The sequence below is a fragment of the Spea bombifrons genome, chromosome 1, assembly GCF_027358695.1.
Source record: "Spea bombifrons isolate aSpeBom1 chromosome 1, aSpeBom1.2.pri, whole genome shotgun sequence".
Taxonomy (NCBI): domain Eukaryota; kingdom Metazoa; phylum Chordata; class Amphibia; order Anura; family Pelobatidae; genus Spea; species Spea bombifrons.
In genome coordinates this window covers 119,070,073-119,085,748 of record NC_071087.1, presented here as the reverse complement: position 1 = coordinate 119,085,748, position 15,676 = coordinate 119,070,073, and the positions used below count along the sequence as shown (strand labels likewise).

The following is a 15,676-nucleotide window of genomic DNA, read 5'->3' as shown; positions in this document are numbered from 1 at the left end:
GTGTGTCCTGTTCTTTTAAATGAATCAAGTGGAAATGATTGGTTGTGGCCTAAAAAGTAATGTCAGTGATCCATATAAAAGTACATTAAGCTACACAGCACACATTTAGATGGTGAAATCTCAAAGGTTTTGTTCAGACATAATAACGGTTTGCTTTTGAGATGCTCGCAGCAGGAATGTTGGCAACTACATAGAAACAACAGTAGGACAGAAAATTACCTCTGCATGGGTGTTCCAGACTTGTAATCGATATCTAACACAATTGCTTCTGGATTACTTGGCAGATAACATCCTGACAGAGAGAAAACACATTCAGCAAAAGGCACATTTACACCTATACACGCGCACACACACACACACACACATATATATATATATAAAACACTACACACAAACAAAAACATGCAACTTCTTGTTTGTTTTTCAATCTTTAACTCTGGAAGATTGTGTAATTGTGTAATTTTGATAAGCTTATCAATGGGCTTTTTTTTGTATTTAATCTTCTGTGTCTGACAATATCTTTCCAATATAACGCAATCAATTACAGCTTAATCGGAGTCTTCAGAAACTTTTGGTATAAGGACTCCGTTAGCTGCTTAATGTGCGCTGGCATTATAGAGGTAGTTGATAAAATATGTGGGGTTTGAAATAAGGGAAACAGGTATTTCCTTTTTCTAGTATTTTCTGTTGTGGGGGGGCCTCTGATTATGTGACCTGTAGCTGATGGATGTTATTAGCATAGACTAGGAACACCCCAAACCACCACTGTGCTATAGAAAGTATAGATCAGAAAACCAAGGAAAACACTACTGTGGCTCGGGCTAATGCCAGCATGTTGGCAAATTGCATTTAGAGAATATAAGAGAAGGCTGGACTCACCTGGCTGCACTTTCACTTCGGACAAGGCATGCAGACAGGCTTTTTTCCTCTCATCACCTTTAGGGAATGGCCTTGGTGAAGAAAAGAAACAGAAGGAAAGTTCTCATCAAACCAAGATTATAAAACTAGTTAGACTTAAGGGTGAACATTCATGCTACATCAGGCTTCAGCAACTTCATGATCCAAGTACATTAGTGATAAAACCACATACTAACATCTAATATAAGCAAAAACGAATGAGAAGAAATATGTTGTGGTCTTACTTAATAATAGCAGATACGTTGGTTATCTTGTTGAAGAAATCAAACTCTCTCTGATAGAACTCTTTGGCTGGTCCCGATAGTGATCCAGTGATCTCCTCCACCAGCTGCTCTAGCAGATCCCCAATGTCAGCTGAAGGGAAAACAAGTCAAACAATTGTCAAACCATAACATTTTCTACTCGCCTATCTAGCAACCAAAACATTATATGTGTTAACCCCTTAAGGACAATGCGCGGTCCCTAAACCCTTTGGCTTTCTCATTAAGGGGTTAAACAAAACTCCTTCCTCACTCTGAAGTTTTTGTACTAGCTACTACTCATTATAAAAGTGTGTATGTCTAGGTAGGGATCTGAGGCACCCAACTGCTAAAATAAACATCTTGTGTGTTGAGACTAGGTGCATCAACTATGTTTTATTACCTTATTCTTCAGTCTAGGTGGTAATACGAGTAAAATGGTTCATTTGTGAACCTTCCTTAGTTAGCCAGTTCTGTAAAGGAATCAGAAAAGCTATTTCTTCCTATTCTCCCTACATCCCATCCTAAAGAATGGGATCTTGTCAGCAGCTCAAAAATGGACTACCATCTATGCTAGACAGATGAAGTGTAAGCCCACAGCTGTACAAAAAGTAACATCGGTAACTACATTATTTCTTTCCTGCCTCTCTTTTCAATGGCAATCTCCCAGAGACCAGGACTATATTGAAAACCAATTCCCTCAAGCTCCAACATGAAAGTTGGACAACATTCACTAAAACCAAACAGTACACGCATTAATCCTCCTTAGCAACAGAAAGCAAGGTGCCAACACTGGGAACCGATAACCTAAAGATTTTAATTTTGTGAGTCTTCAACTACTTGGTATCTGGTACCGACTGCACCTGCGTTTTACCTTTCCGCAAAACTTCAGTGACCAAACGTCTCATGTCTATGTCTTATGCAGAAAAGAAAGCACCATTATTTTATGTCTATTTCCTATAATGGAAATGTATTTACTTTTGCACATGACGAGATTCGGTGTAACACTCAGTACTGGCTACTCACGGTCTTTTTGGTGTCCTTCGTCATCCAGGAAAATGTTGGTCTTCATATTCCAAATAAACTGGTGAGCCAGAAGCTGTGACTTGGCAGCTGCCCACAGAATGTATTCCCGTACGTAACCCATCTGGGAAAGAATACAAAACACAAGGTTGTTCACTATATGCAAAACAGCGCAACACACTAAAAGGGATATTGTTACTTTTATTTAATACAATTTTGCTTCCCAAAACCTATGTGTTACAATTGTGCAAAGTCCCTTCTATGACCTGATGTAGCATTCCCTAGTTGCTTGGTTTGTGTGGCTCCAAATGCGATATACATACAATACAGGCTGTGCACTCACCTTGTCATACCTCAGTGCTTGCACAATTTGGGGAATGTAGAAAAGAATAGCATCCTACAAATGGAAAATACAAACATGAGAAACCACAGAAAACAAAATCAGAAGTGGAAAGGGAAAGCAAAGTGAAAGTAAAGGACCCACAAGGGCACCAAAAAAGTAATTCAACAGGTATAGAGTCACCCATAATGGTTAAGAACTGGCATCACAAGGAACTTGGAATTATTACCGGTGGGAATGATCGTAGTACTTTGACTCCATACTGGGCAGTGAGAGGGTGTGGAGGGTACATGCTGGAGAAGTAAGATAGTCCAGTGGGTGGGTCAGTTGGAGCCCAACACAGGATGTAACTGAGCTCCGGAGCATCGGCATCTATCGTATGCCAGGTTACCAGATACTGCAGGAGAAAAATGCGATTCATAACTGATAACCACTAAATACAATATTTTGGCACAGTCTCTAAACAGATATGCCCCATTATTTGCTTAGTCCTTTTCAGTTGTACACGTGACTCAAGCTACATCAGCTGCTTATGCTATCGATGCAGCAAGCTGCAGACTTACCTTGATTGCTTCTGGTATATCACTTACAGCTCCAGGGTCCAGCCTCACCAGGCGGGTCACTTCCCCACCAATAGCCTCATTATTTTTAAACCTAAAAAACCAAGGGCATACAGAAAGGCCTGGTGATTATGGTAGGTCACAAGTGTATCAATATTATATTTATATATATCCCACTGTTGTGTGCCAACGCTGAGCTAACGGCACTGCTGGACATCTTCCAACAGCGAAGTTCTCTGGGTCTATTGCCCTCAACTTTGCTCCTTGTGAGTCTCCAAAAGAGCTTGGATAGAACATCTGGAAACCCCTGTCTGCCTTGAAATTTCTGATTGGGAGAGACCTTGCTCATGCAGTATAACTACTTTGTCTCTTGTTGCTGTCTCTTGGTCATGGTGTATGACTTGACATGAAACCGTTTTCAGCAACCTCACTTTGTTAGTGAATTTAAACGAAACAGAAGGAGGAATAAAACTAGGACAATGATCGTGTTTCAACTTACATATTAAAATTGATGATCATCAGTATCTGTTTGGGATAATTGTTTAATTATATACCTAACTATATGCCTACAAATCTCTGACTTTGTCAAAGGGTACCTAAAGCCTTTGCACAGTACTGTATATAATTTCTCATTCAGGAGCTCGTTCTATTTGGTTACTCGCCTTGCAGGCAGCTGAACGGCCAGGTGAGGCGAGATGCTCCATGCAAGGTCCACATTGTCTTTCCATTGCTTCTCACTCAGGCTCATATATTTGGATCTCCAGTTGGCCACACTATTCTCTCCTGTCTGATCCAGTTCTAGCTCTGGGGAGGACAATGGATTGTACCAAGTGGTCAGACATTCAATTTCAGTGGCCTGGAAGAAGAAGAAATCGGTATTTTAGGGAGAGTAAACAGGCATCTATGCATCCTCACTTAATTTCTGCTTTACACTAAATAGGTAGGGTAAAACTATGGACAGATAAAAGACAGGATTTTGAGCTTACTCCAGCTAAAAGGGCCTGGGTGCATCTTAAATGTCCCACACTTCCTGATGTCAGTAAACTGGTTAATCAGTCAGCATCTAAACTGCATTCTAGACAGGATATCCTTAAAGCTTGAACTATAAGAGGGTATTAAGGAGAAGAGTTGGGAAACACTGTACTATGCATATCCAGGGTATGTAATGATTAAATATCCAGGTACAGATATAGAATGGGTAGGAAGAGACATTAAATCATATACACGTTTGAGGAGATGGTCCTCCACAGCTAATAATTACTATTTGATTCCGGAAATGCAATCAGTACACTTTCAGTCACCCTGAAGAAGTCACTGGTGAAATATACATGAGAGTCTTTTCTACCCCTGAATGAGTTATTCAGGGGTAGATATGTATACCCTTTATTCTTTAGGGAGCAGACCCACCTATAGAATTAAACATTACTATATATGGAAACTGAAACACATGCTGGCCCTTGAAGTGGTCGCCTTGTACAGGTGGGAAATCAGATTAATATTACCAGAAGGGAGAGCAGCAGTGTCCTCCTCTTCATATAGTATTTATGCAGCTGGGTTCCTCTGTTTGATTTCTTTGTCACACCTGTAGAGAAATATATCTGTTAACAAAGATGGATGAATTCCAGCAGCTATGGCTGACATTTACAACTTCTAGCACCTATTGTTTTGAGCTATCTTACATTGATTTCTATGCATGCCTTAGTTCTTGGCACTAAAAACATGGCTTTTCTACTAGATGCCCGTATGTGGACATCTCTTCTAATTAGTGGACTGGGCAGTTGTCCACACACTTTTGGACATACAGTGTATGTAACAAGGGTATCCATCCATAAAGCGCCTGTCCTAGTAGCTTGAATAAAACCAGAAATTGCATCCAGTTCAAAAACTCATACAAACCTGATTTCTTGGAGATCGTAGACATACCACTGGACAGAGGATATGTGTTAATCCAACCCTGGGCCGTTTGTTGACGGGACCCAACTGTTACATCTAAAGTGCTACGGTTGACATCAGACATTACAGACAAGCTGTTTACAGAGGGGTCCAGATTATCTGCACAATACAAGAAAACATTTATCCAATTTGATTTCTGGATTAGACCTCTCAAAGTTTATTATTATTAATGAATGATAATGTGAACTAATCACAATCATACAAAGGCTCACCAGGGGGCACCAGCTGATTGGCTGTTAGATACTTCTTGTCAGAGAACATAGCAGTCCAGAACCTTATCATAATGGTGATGTCCTCTCGTAGCTGCTTCTCTGGCTGTGTTGGGCATTTAGGAGGACAGCTGTTCAGGATATAAAAAACATATATTGAAACTATGTTATTGGCAAGACCAGTATAACTACCATATTTCATCATGAAGCAAGGCCTTCTGGGGTTGTGGTTTCAACTGCCTCACTTTTCTATACATTATGAAGGGCCAGCACTGGCAAGTTTCCCCAGCAAGAGGGGCTGAACTGGCCCAGCACAACTTATAATTTCATGGATGAAGAAGACAGAAGAAATGATTTATAAAGAGCTTACCAAACACTTTCTACCTTAGGGGTAGGCCCTTAATAATGTATAGTCAATTCTCTAGCAAACTCTCCAAAGTAGCATTGGGAACATTATACCCATACTGAAAAGGGGATGCTTACTCACAAGACAATATACCACAGCAGAGTGAACATCCTACTTTACCAACCTGAAGTAGTCAAACGCTGTGGAGTAGATTTTCTCTCTGAGGACATTGCGGATAGTAGCGTTTGGAACAACATCGGCATGTAACAGAGACAGCCCAAGAGTCAGCAGTCTGCAGAATGGTGAAGGGAGTGGTAACATTTTAAATGTGCATTGGAGGCAATTGTTTTCTAGTGTCAAGAAGAAACATATAGGTAAAGAACAATGGAAAACTATGAAGCTTACTTGAATCTTGGTCCAATCGCAGCCACATGCCGGTTAAGGCTTCCCTTGGACCCCCCAATGTTCAAGGAAAGGGAGCGCTGGAGGAGGCTAGAGAAGATTTCCACTTGATCTGAGCTACAATATTTTGCAATTTCGAACCTCTGCATTAGAAACTAAAACAGAATGTATATAAACTGGTTGAGAAATAGCAATGTGTAGAACTTCCACTCTTGACTACTATACATGTTGCAAAACAATAATGATAGAAGAGGGAGCATCAACAAGACAGCTTTTCCAAGATCATATACTGCTGGCATTCCTTTAGGTTCCTTTGGATATCTGCATTTATTGTTTATTCATATGGTAGGTGAGATACAATAGCATTAACACATTTCAGATATCACTGGATACAGAGAAAATGCAAGGTAAATGTCACTTGATTCCAACAATGTATATACACATATCTCACTTACATCAATCCATATGTAATGTGGGATCACTTCTGGGGGACAGGGATGAGGTTGGCTTTGCTCAGAGGCGGCCAGGGGATCTGCCTCCTTCTGCTCAACTGAGAAAAGTCCAAGCTTCTGTTCTACCGTCATCTGCCATGCACCAGCCATCTCTCGCATGAACTGCCAAAAGATAATATGCAGTTACACAGGGCCAAAGCTTAAAAAAACCCATACCAAAACAATCAGAACATTAAAAGAATTTCACTATATTGCATATAATAAATGTATGTCTAATATCTGTACTAACACAAGCCACAAGTTATTAAACACAAGTTATCTAAAAATGGACCTTTATCATCAAAAAAACAGAACAGAACAAAATGACAACTAAAGACAACTAAAAGCTAGATACTTTGCTCGGAGAAGCCATCTTGGTTTTCAGTCGAGCAGCTGACCTCTGACCATATAAGAAATGTCCACATTTGTTTATTAAAATGTTAAGCCCAATTTAACACATATTGTACTAAAAAAAGTGCTTTAAGAAACTGATGATGTGCCTTGTGATTTGTGTATTTGAAGAATCTGATGGATTCCCTGTGACTAATATGGTTTAAGAAACAGACAGTTAGATAAATTCTGCCCTGTAACATACCGGTACTTCAATTCCATTTTTAGCTGCCAGCAGCCACTCCCAACAGGCAATGGCCGTCTCCATGCCATGATCAGTGAACATACGCAAGGGAGCCCAGCACAAATGGTGTAGAAGCTGCGGATCACATTCTGCTGGGGACAAAAAGCGCATATCATATTTTCATTACTAAATATTGTTATAAAGAATCTCCAGCACAAAACGCGTAAGGTTATGCGGAGGCCTCTTACCCTTGCTACTGATCAGCATGGCTGTAAGTTTGAACATAACCTGCGTGTATTCCTCCGGTTTTCCTGATTCTAAAGCATAATTCAAGCGTTTCAGCATCAGCTTGTTCAGGTCCGATGTCTGGCCTGTAGCGTCGGAAAATTCAATCATGCCAGCAACCTGTCATTGCAAAATATACATATAGTGGACCAAAAAATACAACTAGACAAGACTGTGTGCCGGGACACATACCGCACGTGGCAGTAAAAAATGACAACCAGCCTGTGCCAATAGCTTAAAGCGGTTCCTCTGCTCACATTTTGGCCATTCTTTGCCTGTATTGTAACCATATTAGGTACCTCTATTCATAAGTAAATGGGAAAAAGACAAAAATAAGTACTAAAAATGTATTAAGAAACCAAAACAAAAAAAGAATTGTGTACCTAGATTGGCAAATACTAAAACCAGATGGATTTGATGGGCAATCTAGGATATCTAGGACCATGTGAGGCTCACCTCTCCAGCATAGCGATTGCGCAGGTTCAGAGAAGCCATGAAGTTGGAATAATCTTTCTTCACACAGGCTGGGCGCTCAGTTAGTTGAGTAGCCTAGAAGGAGAACGTATTATGCTTAATAACAGCATTTTGGTTTCAGAAAGAAAAAAAACAAAAAACAAGAAATACAAAAAAAAAAAAAAACAACGCAGGTAAGAAAGATAAGGGCGAGAGAGAAGCATCAAAGGGGTTATCCAGCACTGCGGGTCCCAAAGTGTAGTCAACAAAGCCTCTGCCAGGTAACTGTTCCCTTGTCCATGATGTGCAAAAATATCTCAGTGAGATGCATACAAAGAGTTAAATTGACACTTACAGCTGATAGCACAAAGTATGTTTTGGTTGGTTCTTATTTCTTATTTAAACCAAGCATACATATGTAAATATCTGTAAGCATTATGGAGTAAATCATTCTCTGCTGAGAGGGATATTAAGAAAAAGATGATTTCATTTCAATGTACAAGGCTTGGTAGTAAGATAGCTCTTTCTACCAGTATTCACACAAAAAGGGGATGGTGGCTTTAGGGTTTTCAGAAAACAAATATGGGGCTCCAGTTAAGTAACTAGACTATATCATTGTCACACAGAATTCTTACGGAGACCCCAATGTCCTGATTTGGTCACGATAGGGTTGTGTTGAAATTATGAATACCCTAAAAGATGCATTTTTGTTTTCACAAGTGTCTCTAGTTAAAGGAACCATCTGGTCTCATCTTTCTGGAAACGGGGTATGATGTAAACAGAGCACACCCTGCAGAGGCCTGACAACGTGTGACCCAGTAGATGTCATACTGCCGCAAGGAAAAGCACTTCTCACCACTCTGAGACACCATGTTAGGACACCAGCAGAAGAGAGCTGGAAGAGATCAATAAGCGGAAAATCCATGCTTCCTACACCAATAAGAGTACAGGCCGAGCAGCAAATGGTAATGTGCATTTAAGAACAAACCTGGCCATAGGAAGCTGGAGACTGGAAGGGAGGGCAACAGATAATGCATGGGCAAGGGCAACGGGAACACATGTCAAATGAGACCACACCATCAGTGCAGAAATGGGAGAAAAAGCATTTGTGTTAAACTTGTGAGCTGTCATGTGGGTGACCAAAATACCAATATAGAGAAGTGGAAATAGGAAGCCATGCTAACACACATCCACACAGCTACATGCTGATACATACAACAGACTCCGCAAGTTATGCCAGCTACATACACTAGGCCTCCTGCCTCTGAACAAGGTTAATGCAAAGGCAAATTCAACCTTCATGCCACTGGGGATTCCCAATGCTTCTCTAAATATCTCTAGAAGAGGAAGGGCTATCAATACTTCACACTGCCAGGATACATTTACAAGAAGAACAGAGAGGTGCACAGCCACAAGAACATGCAAACATGGAGGAGGTAGATGGGGTGCATCGTAAGACATGTCAACACAAAGCCAGCAGCTCTCATCGATAGGTCAAACTAAACAATATCAGATATTTTATTTTTACAGTTCAAAAATCAATTGGGAAAGCAGAGATGTACACTTTCCAAATGAAGGCTGCAAGATACTCTATATAAGTTCTGGGTGTTTTACAGGTGCCTTCATTATTTTAAGTAAAGTACATGTTTTTATGTTATATGTTCATATGGATTGTCAATGGCAGGCTAAAGTTGTATGTACAGAATAATATACTGCTACAATGACATACTTTTCCCCTAAAAGCAATCAGTTATACAGTTCTAACCTTCTTGGTTTAATTGACCATTTACACTTGTTGGGACTACTCTCTATAACACGTCCTTCCATACTCACCCCAAGAGTTGTGTTGTGTCTGTTGTAACCAGCAAAATGCAAAATACTTTCAGTAGCCATGGCGAGTCCCGTGTGCTGAGAGAGGCCAGACATCCAGTTCTGGTGTTTGTTCAGGTATTCCTAAAATACGAAGCGCAAAGCATCTGAAACATCTATCTCACAGGCTTGCCTGATCCTCACCTCAAACATGTACTTCTTAGGTTGGATCTTAGCACATGAGCCACTAAAAACATAGCAACTTGATCATGTTACTTTGTATGATCTGGATGAGGAAACGTATACATAATTCAAAAGTAAGAAGTGGATGATGTTTTACCACTTGTAAATAATGGAAGATTTATGAAGATGGTGGAGAATATACACTCCAATGATTCAGATATTTTACCATAATCTGAATCTCAGAATGCACTTCTACCTGTAAATGGGATTTGGTCACTGAAGGTGCCCACTTCATAGCTTCCTGCAGGATCATTCCACAGCGAGCAGCAAAGTCCTTCACTATGCTCTGCAATGAATCACAAGGTTATAAATGTTACATAAGTCACCTAGAAGCCAGTAACCTCTTATAAATGCCTTTTTATTCTATAAAGCAGATAACAACAATGCAAAACTCTGTTAGCAAAATAATACTAATAAAAATAATGTAATATCTAGTAGGGTCAATAGGATCTTCTCTGTCTTACCTCTCTGGCCTCATAAGTATCAGGAACAGTTATTCTGTATGGCGCATCTGGAATGTCGTAGTATGGTTGGTCCTTGTGAATGTCCTGAAATAAGTACAGAGATCACAGATGTCAGAGATCGAGATTATCATATTGTTTTGATGCATGGCCCTCACACCACACTGTATAAACGTACTGCGCTGAGTGACAGGGAAAGGGTCTGCAGGATGTCCAGCATTGTTCTCAACACAGTCCCGCTCCACAGCAAGTGAGGAAACCTGCGTAAAAGATGAGTGATTACTGAAGTAATGGAAAATGTCCCTACAGCATTCAGTTGCTAGCACTTGCTTTACTTTGTGATCCTCCTTTATCGGAAGATGATGTTGAGCGGACAGTTGTGGAATCAATGTCTTCATTAATACTAATATTGTTTAATCAGCAGAGAACATTTTGTGTTTTAACAGTTATGGAATATTCTGTAGGTAAAGGAACTTCCTAAAGCAAATATGTGTCAACCAAAGTTAACCTTGTAAACACTGACATGCACTATATAAAAGTTAGGCCTTTCCTTAACTTACTTGTCCACCAGTCCTGACAAGTACTTGTCGGCCACACGTCTGATACGCTTGTGGATGTGATTGAAATTCACCAAGAGGAACTGTGCGTGGCGTTCCAGTTCCTCTTCGTTCTCCTTAGTCTTGGGCTACAAATAAATACAATTTGGATTTTTTTTTGGGAAAATTAGCACTAGGATGTCGCACTACTGTTTAGAAAATTTATAAATACTATTTATATAATACTATTTATAAATACTTGACAGCTCTCAGGTCAGTCAAACGAAACAGGAATTTGTATAATTCAAGAAAAAGATATTAGAAGATCTAAAAGGAAACCAAAACAAGACTTACTAGGAGGCCGATGTCTTGCTAAACTTTTGTTGAACTTATTTTACAAAAGAAAGAATTTTTAGTTTAGCATTTTGTTTTCTTGAGGTTCGGTTATCTTGCTCTTACCTTATCGGCCATCACAGCCAAAAAAGCATCAAATACTTTATCTGCTACTGCAACCACGCACTGCATCATCCCTGCCAGAGAAAGAACATGCACTAAGACCCGTTCTCAATGCTTAGTGACATGGCTATAGGCTTACAGGTCATTTAAAAATTAATGCTTAGGAAAAACAAAGCGTAAGAACTTCTGAATACAATATAAAAACAATTACCTATTTTAATAGTTTGTTATTTTCTCATGCACTGTGTAGGACAAGAGGATTAGTTGCCCTCAACCTCCTAACAGATTGTACGATCAAGCCGGGTCTCTTCTTCTGTAACAGTATATCTTATGTGTGTCAATGCTACTGTCAAATTGTATAGTGTCAGTTTGAAAGTTATCGTTAATTTTCACTTCCCTATTGTAATAGCACCATGACAATTTGTCAACATCTTATAAATAATGCAGGGGTTGACAACTTTGGTTTGGATCTAGGACTATGTAAAGTGCTAGAGTCAAACACATGAGCACTGATGTAATGAATACTAAGGTTTGCCACAAACCTGATTTATCTTTCTGGATAGCTTTGTCTTCAAAGTAAAAGAACATGACCTGGAATCGATCCTTATCAGTGGAGTGCAGGACCCTGAAAGAAAAACAATAGGATCTTGCGAATTCTTGGCAAAGGGCATTTATTAGATACGCTCCAAAACACTTTTTGAGAACTGGATCTTAAAATGAATAAATGGCTTATTGATAAAACTGCATAAAGGGGTCTTTCATCACATCGCTAAATTAAGAACATTTGTTTCCACAGCATAGTCCAGTAAGAAAAGCTTACCTCATGTGTTCCAGGCGGTAAACAGAGAGCAGGTAAGTGGACATCGCAAAATCTAATTTGTTGATGAGCGCGGACACCTCTGGAGCAGGGTCCAGCAGGTTAATGATAGTGCTTCGCAGCTCATTTAGTTCTGCCTACAAAAAAGAAAATATGTCAACAGCAGTCTTTCACAACGCACTTTAATAGCAAGAAAACGTACTTTTATTTGTGTGCGTGCCACAAAGCTTGTTTTCTTGCAAGGAGCCCTTTTAAAACACAAAAGCTATTACAATAGTGAATTCTATATACTGCACTTTTAAAACATTGTGGTTTATATTCTGCATTTCTTTCCCATTAAGTGACACTTCTCAAGCCCTCGGGTATTGTAATGGGCTGTAAAAGCAAGATTTTTTTCCAGGAAAAATACACAACTGTGAAAATGGCCTTAAGATGACAATGGCTGTATGGTGTGTAGTGATATTTATGTATTTAAAAGTACATGACAATAAAAATAATAAAGCAATACAACAGACAATTTCAGCTGTCTAGTCTTATACTCAGTGATGCTAACTCGGAGCGATTACTTTCATATTTCATCACGTTTCAAATATATTTTCTATGCCCGTGTGTGTATGTACATATGTATACATAAAACAAAATCCATAAAAAACTCTCACTGGTGTCACGGTGTCATTCTTCATGGCAGAGTTGTACTGAAGGACAGAACGTAGAGGCTCCTTGCTTGGGAACGTTAACAGAGGAGACTTTGTAGCAATTTCACAAACTCCCTCATACCACTCCTCGGGCCAGAGTCCTGCAGTGGAGAGGGAGACAGTGGTACAAGGGGAGCCCTACAGTGTATAGGGAGACGACAATACAAAGGGGCGTCCAGTACAACACAGACAGACAGTGGAACAAGGAGAATCCTACAGTAAACAAGGATACAAAGACATAGTATTTCAAATGGCTCTCAAGACAGTGCCTCAACAGAGACACTTTCATGAGAAATTTGGAATACAAAAACCTTGACAAGAATATGACAGATTGCGGTATGTTTAGAGCTATTACAGAAATAGAATGACCCTGGTCAATGGTGAAACATCCCACAAAATTATCTGAGGGGTGTTTCCAACATGTGACTCTCCAACGCCTGTTGATCTACCAGCTTCATTCTCTGCCTACATGAAAAGATGGAGCAATAGGTTTCAGAAAGGTAACTAAAAAAATGTAGGTTCTTTCAAGGAAGTATATTTAATGTTAACGTCCTTTCAAAGGGCACATGGGAACAATTTAAAAAAAAAAAAAAAATAGAAGCCCTAGAAGAGACAGAAGGTAGATGGAGAGCCTATGGAGCCCTGGGAGGTGGGGAGATCAGAAAAGACAGACAGTGATAGAGAGAACGCTACATAGAGAAACCCTACCACAACAAACACATACTAATACAATAAATACAAGACAGAGCACATGAGGCAGGGACACACAATGAGCAAGGGCACAGGAAAGAGAAGAGAATCTAGAAAAGGCAACAGTATAAGAAGACAGAGTAAATAATGGAGAAGAACATGGTAACAAGGGGAATATCTGAACATCACAGACATGTAGGTGGTAATGGAAAGTCAAAGATGAGTCAAAGGTGACAATAGTGAAGAAAGCTATGGTTTCTTCAAAGATAGTCCAAGGGTTGACCCAAATGTTGACAAACAGGAATTGGAACAACGCAAATGGTTACTTGAGTTTTTTAACATGGATAAAAGACCCATACGGACTGGAATAATATGAATGTGAAATTATAGAAGAGCCTCAAAAATATAGACTGCCATAGAGGGGAAAATCGGCATAGCCAAACAAGTTACAGTTACAAGGAAAGGGCCACTGGGGACAGGCACAGTGCAGTCCCCAAATATAAAGGGAAAGCCACATATGAGGGTAGGCAAGAAACTGTTACAACAGAAGTTATACAAAAGGACCTCTAGAGCCGTCACATAAACAAAGACAGACAGATGTTGATACAAAAGGAATCCTAGTGTCTACAGCTACAAAAAAAAAATGATAATAGGATCTTGAGAGCTTGCAGGAAGGTTGACAGCTCCCAGTTTAGTAACTACAATTCAATGAATGCAGAGGGACTGTGATTGAACCTCAAAGAGCATGAACAGAATGTATGTGAAGTATCAATGGCAGAGAGTAAGAGATACAAAAAACATACAGGCGTATTTATACAAGAAGAACCTTGAGAGGACTTAAGAGACAGTAATAGAGGAGAAAATTGATGGCAACACAAAAAGGAAGCCTATGCTCAACAAATTGTCACACAAGAAGAACTACAAAGTGACGGTGGCATGGGGGGAATTCTAAAGTTACAGAAGGAGAGAGCACACAGATAGTCACACAAAATGAAATCTACAGGGTACAAGGAGATACTGATACAAAAGAAGCCCAAAGATAGTGACATAAAAGGAAACCTAAAGGGTACGGAAATAATGATACAAGAGGAACCTTGCATAGTACAGGGAGATGGTTCTACAAGAGGAACACTGCAGAGTACAGGCACACAGTGATACACAGCGAGAGCAGCAGACACAGGTTGGTAGAGATGCGAATAGACCCCTGCAAAGGACAAGAGCACTGTGATAAAGTGAGATCCCTGCAGAAAGCACTGTACAATGTGTATACAACATCACTGCCTTTTACCTGATCCTTCCACAGCAAATCCCATCAGAACAGAATACAGCCAGAAGTCCCTGAAGAGTTTCTGAAGCCTTGGTTTTGCCTCCTTGATAGGTGGTAATCTCCGAGTAAGCTAGAGATGGAGCATAAAGCATATAATTTTCACACAGACCAAATTATGTGGAGAATTAGTATCTCAATTAAGTTGTGAGTGCAACATTTAATTCACACATACTATTGGTTTTACACTCTACACTATTGGTTTTGTTTTTTTTCCCTTATATGTATCTGCGCCCCATAATTGTTTGGTTCGTCTCAATTAAGAAATGCTTCTTTAGAATTTCTGCACAGACCATATGGAGCAAGATATATACTTTTCTCCTAGGGTACATGTTAGCCCCTGATACTCAGGATATTTAATTAAAGCCAGATGATTAGCCATTAATTACACTTTTTAACATGCATTTTAGAACACAGAAAACCAGAAACAGATGAGTTACCTTTTGATTTATCAGGCTCATATCTACTCCTATTACACTTAGCACCCCAGGAAGTTTCGATACTCTCCCCTGGGAGGCTAATGTATGTAGTATGTATGCATATTGAGAGCAACACAAGCCACTTTAAAGATTCATTACATTATAAAGTCATTAACTATTATGTGTGTCCTTGCTTCTCAAATAGAATTCTGTGCTCCATATATAGCACACAATTATTATTATTATTTATTGTTTTATATAGCGCCATCAAATTCCGTAGCGCTGTACAATGGGTAGACAGAACATAACAAGTAGTATGTAACATGCCAACAGAGACAACAGGTGAGGAGGGCCCTGCTCAAATGAGCTTACAGTCTAGAGGCCATTATATGCCCCCCTACACACACAAAAAATACTCAGGTGGCTAACCTGA

The 15,676-nt window shown here is 39.7% G+C and overlaps 1 protein-coding gene across 1 annotated transcript in view; it reads right to left on the bottom strand.

Moving 5' to 3' along the window:
- Positions 1 to 15,676, bottom strand: part of PI4KA (phosphatidylinositol 4-kinase alpha) — a 46,365-nt gene that overhangs the window by 5,419 nt on the left and 25,270 nt on the right. The window contains exons 20-47 of the mRNA XM_053470868.1: positions 14,789 to 14,897; positions 12,775 to 12,911; positions 12,119 to 12,252; positions 11,841 to 11,923; positions 11,302 to 11,372; positions 10,867 to 10,991; positions 10,485 to 10,566; positions 10,310 to 10,393; positions 10,042 to 10,131; positions 9,627 to 9,746; positions 8,782 to 8,802; positions 7,797 to 7,889; positions 7,304 to 7,460; positions 7,077 to 7,204; positions 6,446 to 6,604; positions 5,994 to 6,145; positions 5,773 to 5,880; positions 5,246 to 5,373; positions 4,977 to 5,132; positions 4,583 to 4,662; positions 3,743 to 3,936; positions 3,084 to 3,174; positions 2,750 to 2,917; positions 2,524 to 2,577; positions 2,184 to 2,304; positions 1,143 to 1,272; positions 880 to 950; positions 220 to 292 (exon numbers count right to left, since the gene is read on the bottom strand). Coding sequence (XP_053326843.1) covers positions 220 to 292; positions 880 to 950; positions 1,143 to 1,272; positions 2,184 to 2,304; positions 2,524 to 2,577; positions 2,750 to 2,917; positions 3,084 to 3,174; positions 3,743 to 3,936; positions 4,583 to 4,662; positions 4,977 to 5,132; positions 5,246 to 5,373; positions 5,773 to 5,880; positions 5,994 to 6,145; positions 6,446 to 6,604; positions 7,077 to 7,204; positions 7,304 to 7,460; positions 7,797 to 7,889; positions 8,782 to 8,802; positions 9,627 to 9,746; positions 10,042 to 10,131; positions 10,310 to 10,393; positions 10,485 to 10,566; positions 10,867 to 10,991; positions 11,302 to 11,372; positions 11,841 to 11,923; positions 12,119 to 12,252; positions 12,775 to 12,911; positions 14,789 to 14,897 — 3,119 coding nt within the window. The remainder of the gene's footprint in view (positions 1 to 219; positions 293 to 879; positions 951 to 1,142; positions 1,273 to 2,183; positions 2,305 to 2,523; positions 2,578 to 2,749; positions 2,918 to 3,083; positions 3,175 to 3,742; positions 3,937 to 4,582; positions 4,663 to 4,976; positions 5,133 to 5,245; positions 5,374 to 5,772; positions 5,881 to 5,993; positions 6,146 to 6,445; positions 6,605 to 7,076; positions 7,205 to 7,303; positions 7,461 to 7,796; positions 7,890 to 8,781; positions 8,803 to 9,626; positions 9,747 to 10,041; positions 10,132 to 10,309; positions 10,394 to 10,484; positions 10,567 to 10,866; positions 10,992 to 11,301; positions 11,373 to 11,840; positions 11,924 to 12,118; positions 12,253 to 12,774; positions 12,912 to 14,788; positions 14,898 to 15,676) is intronic.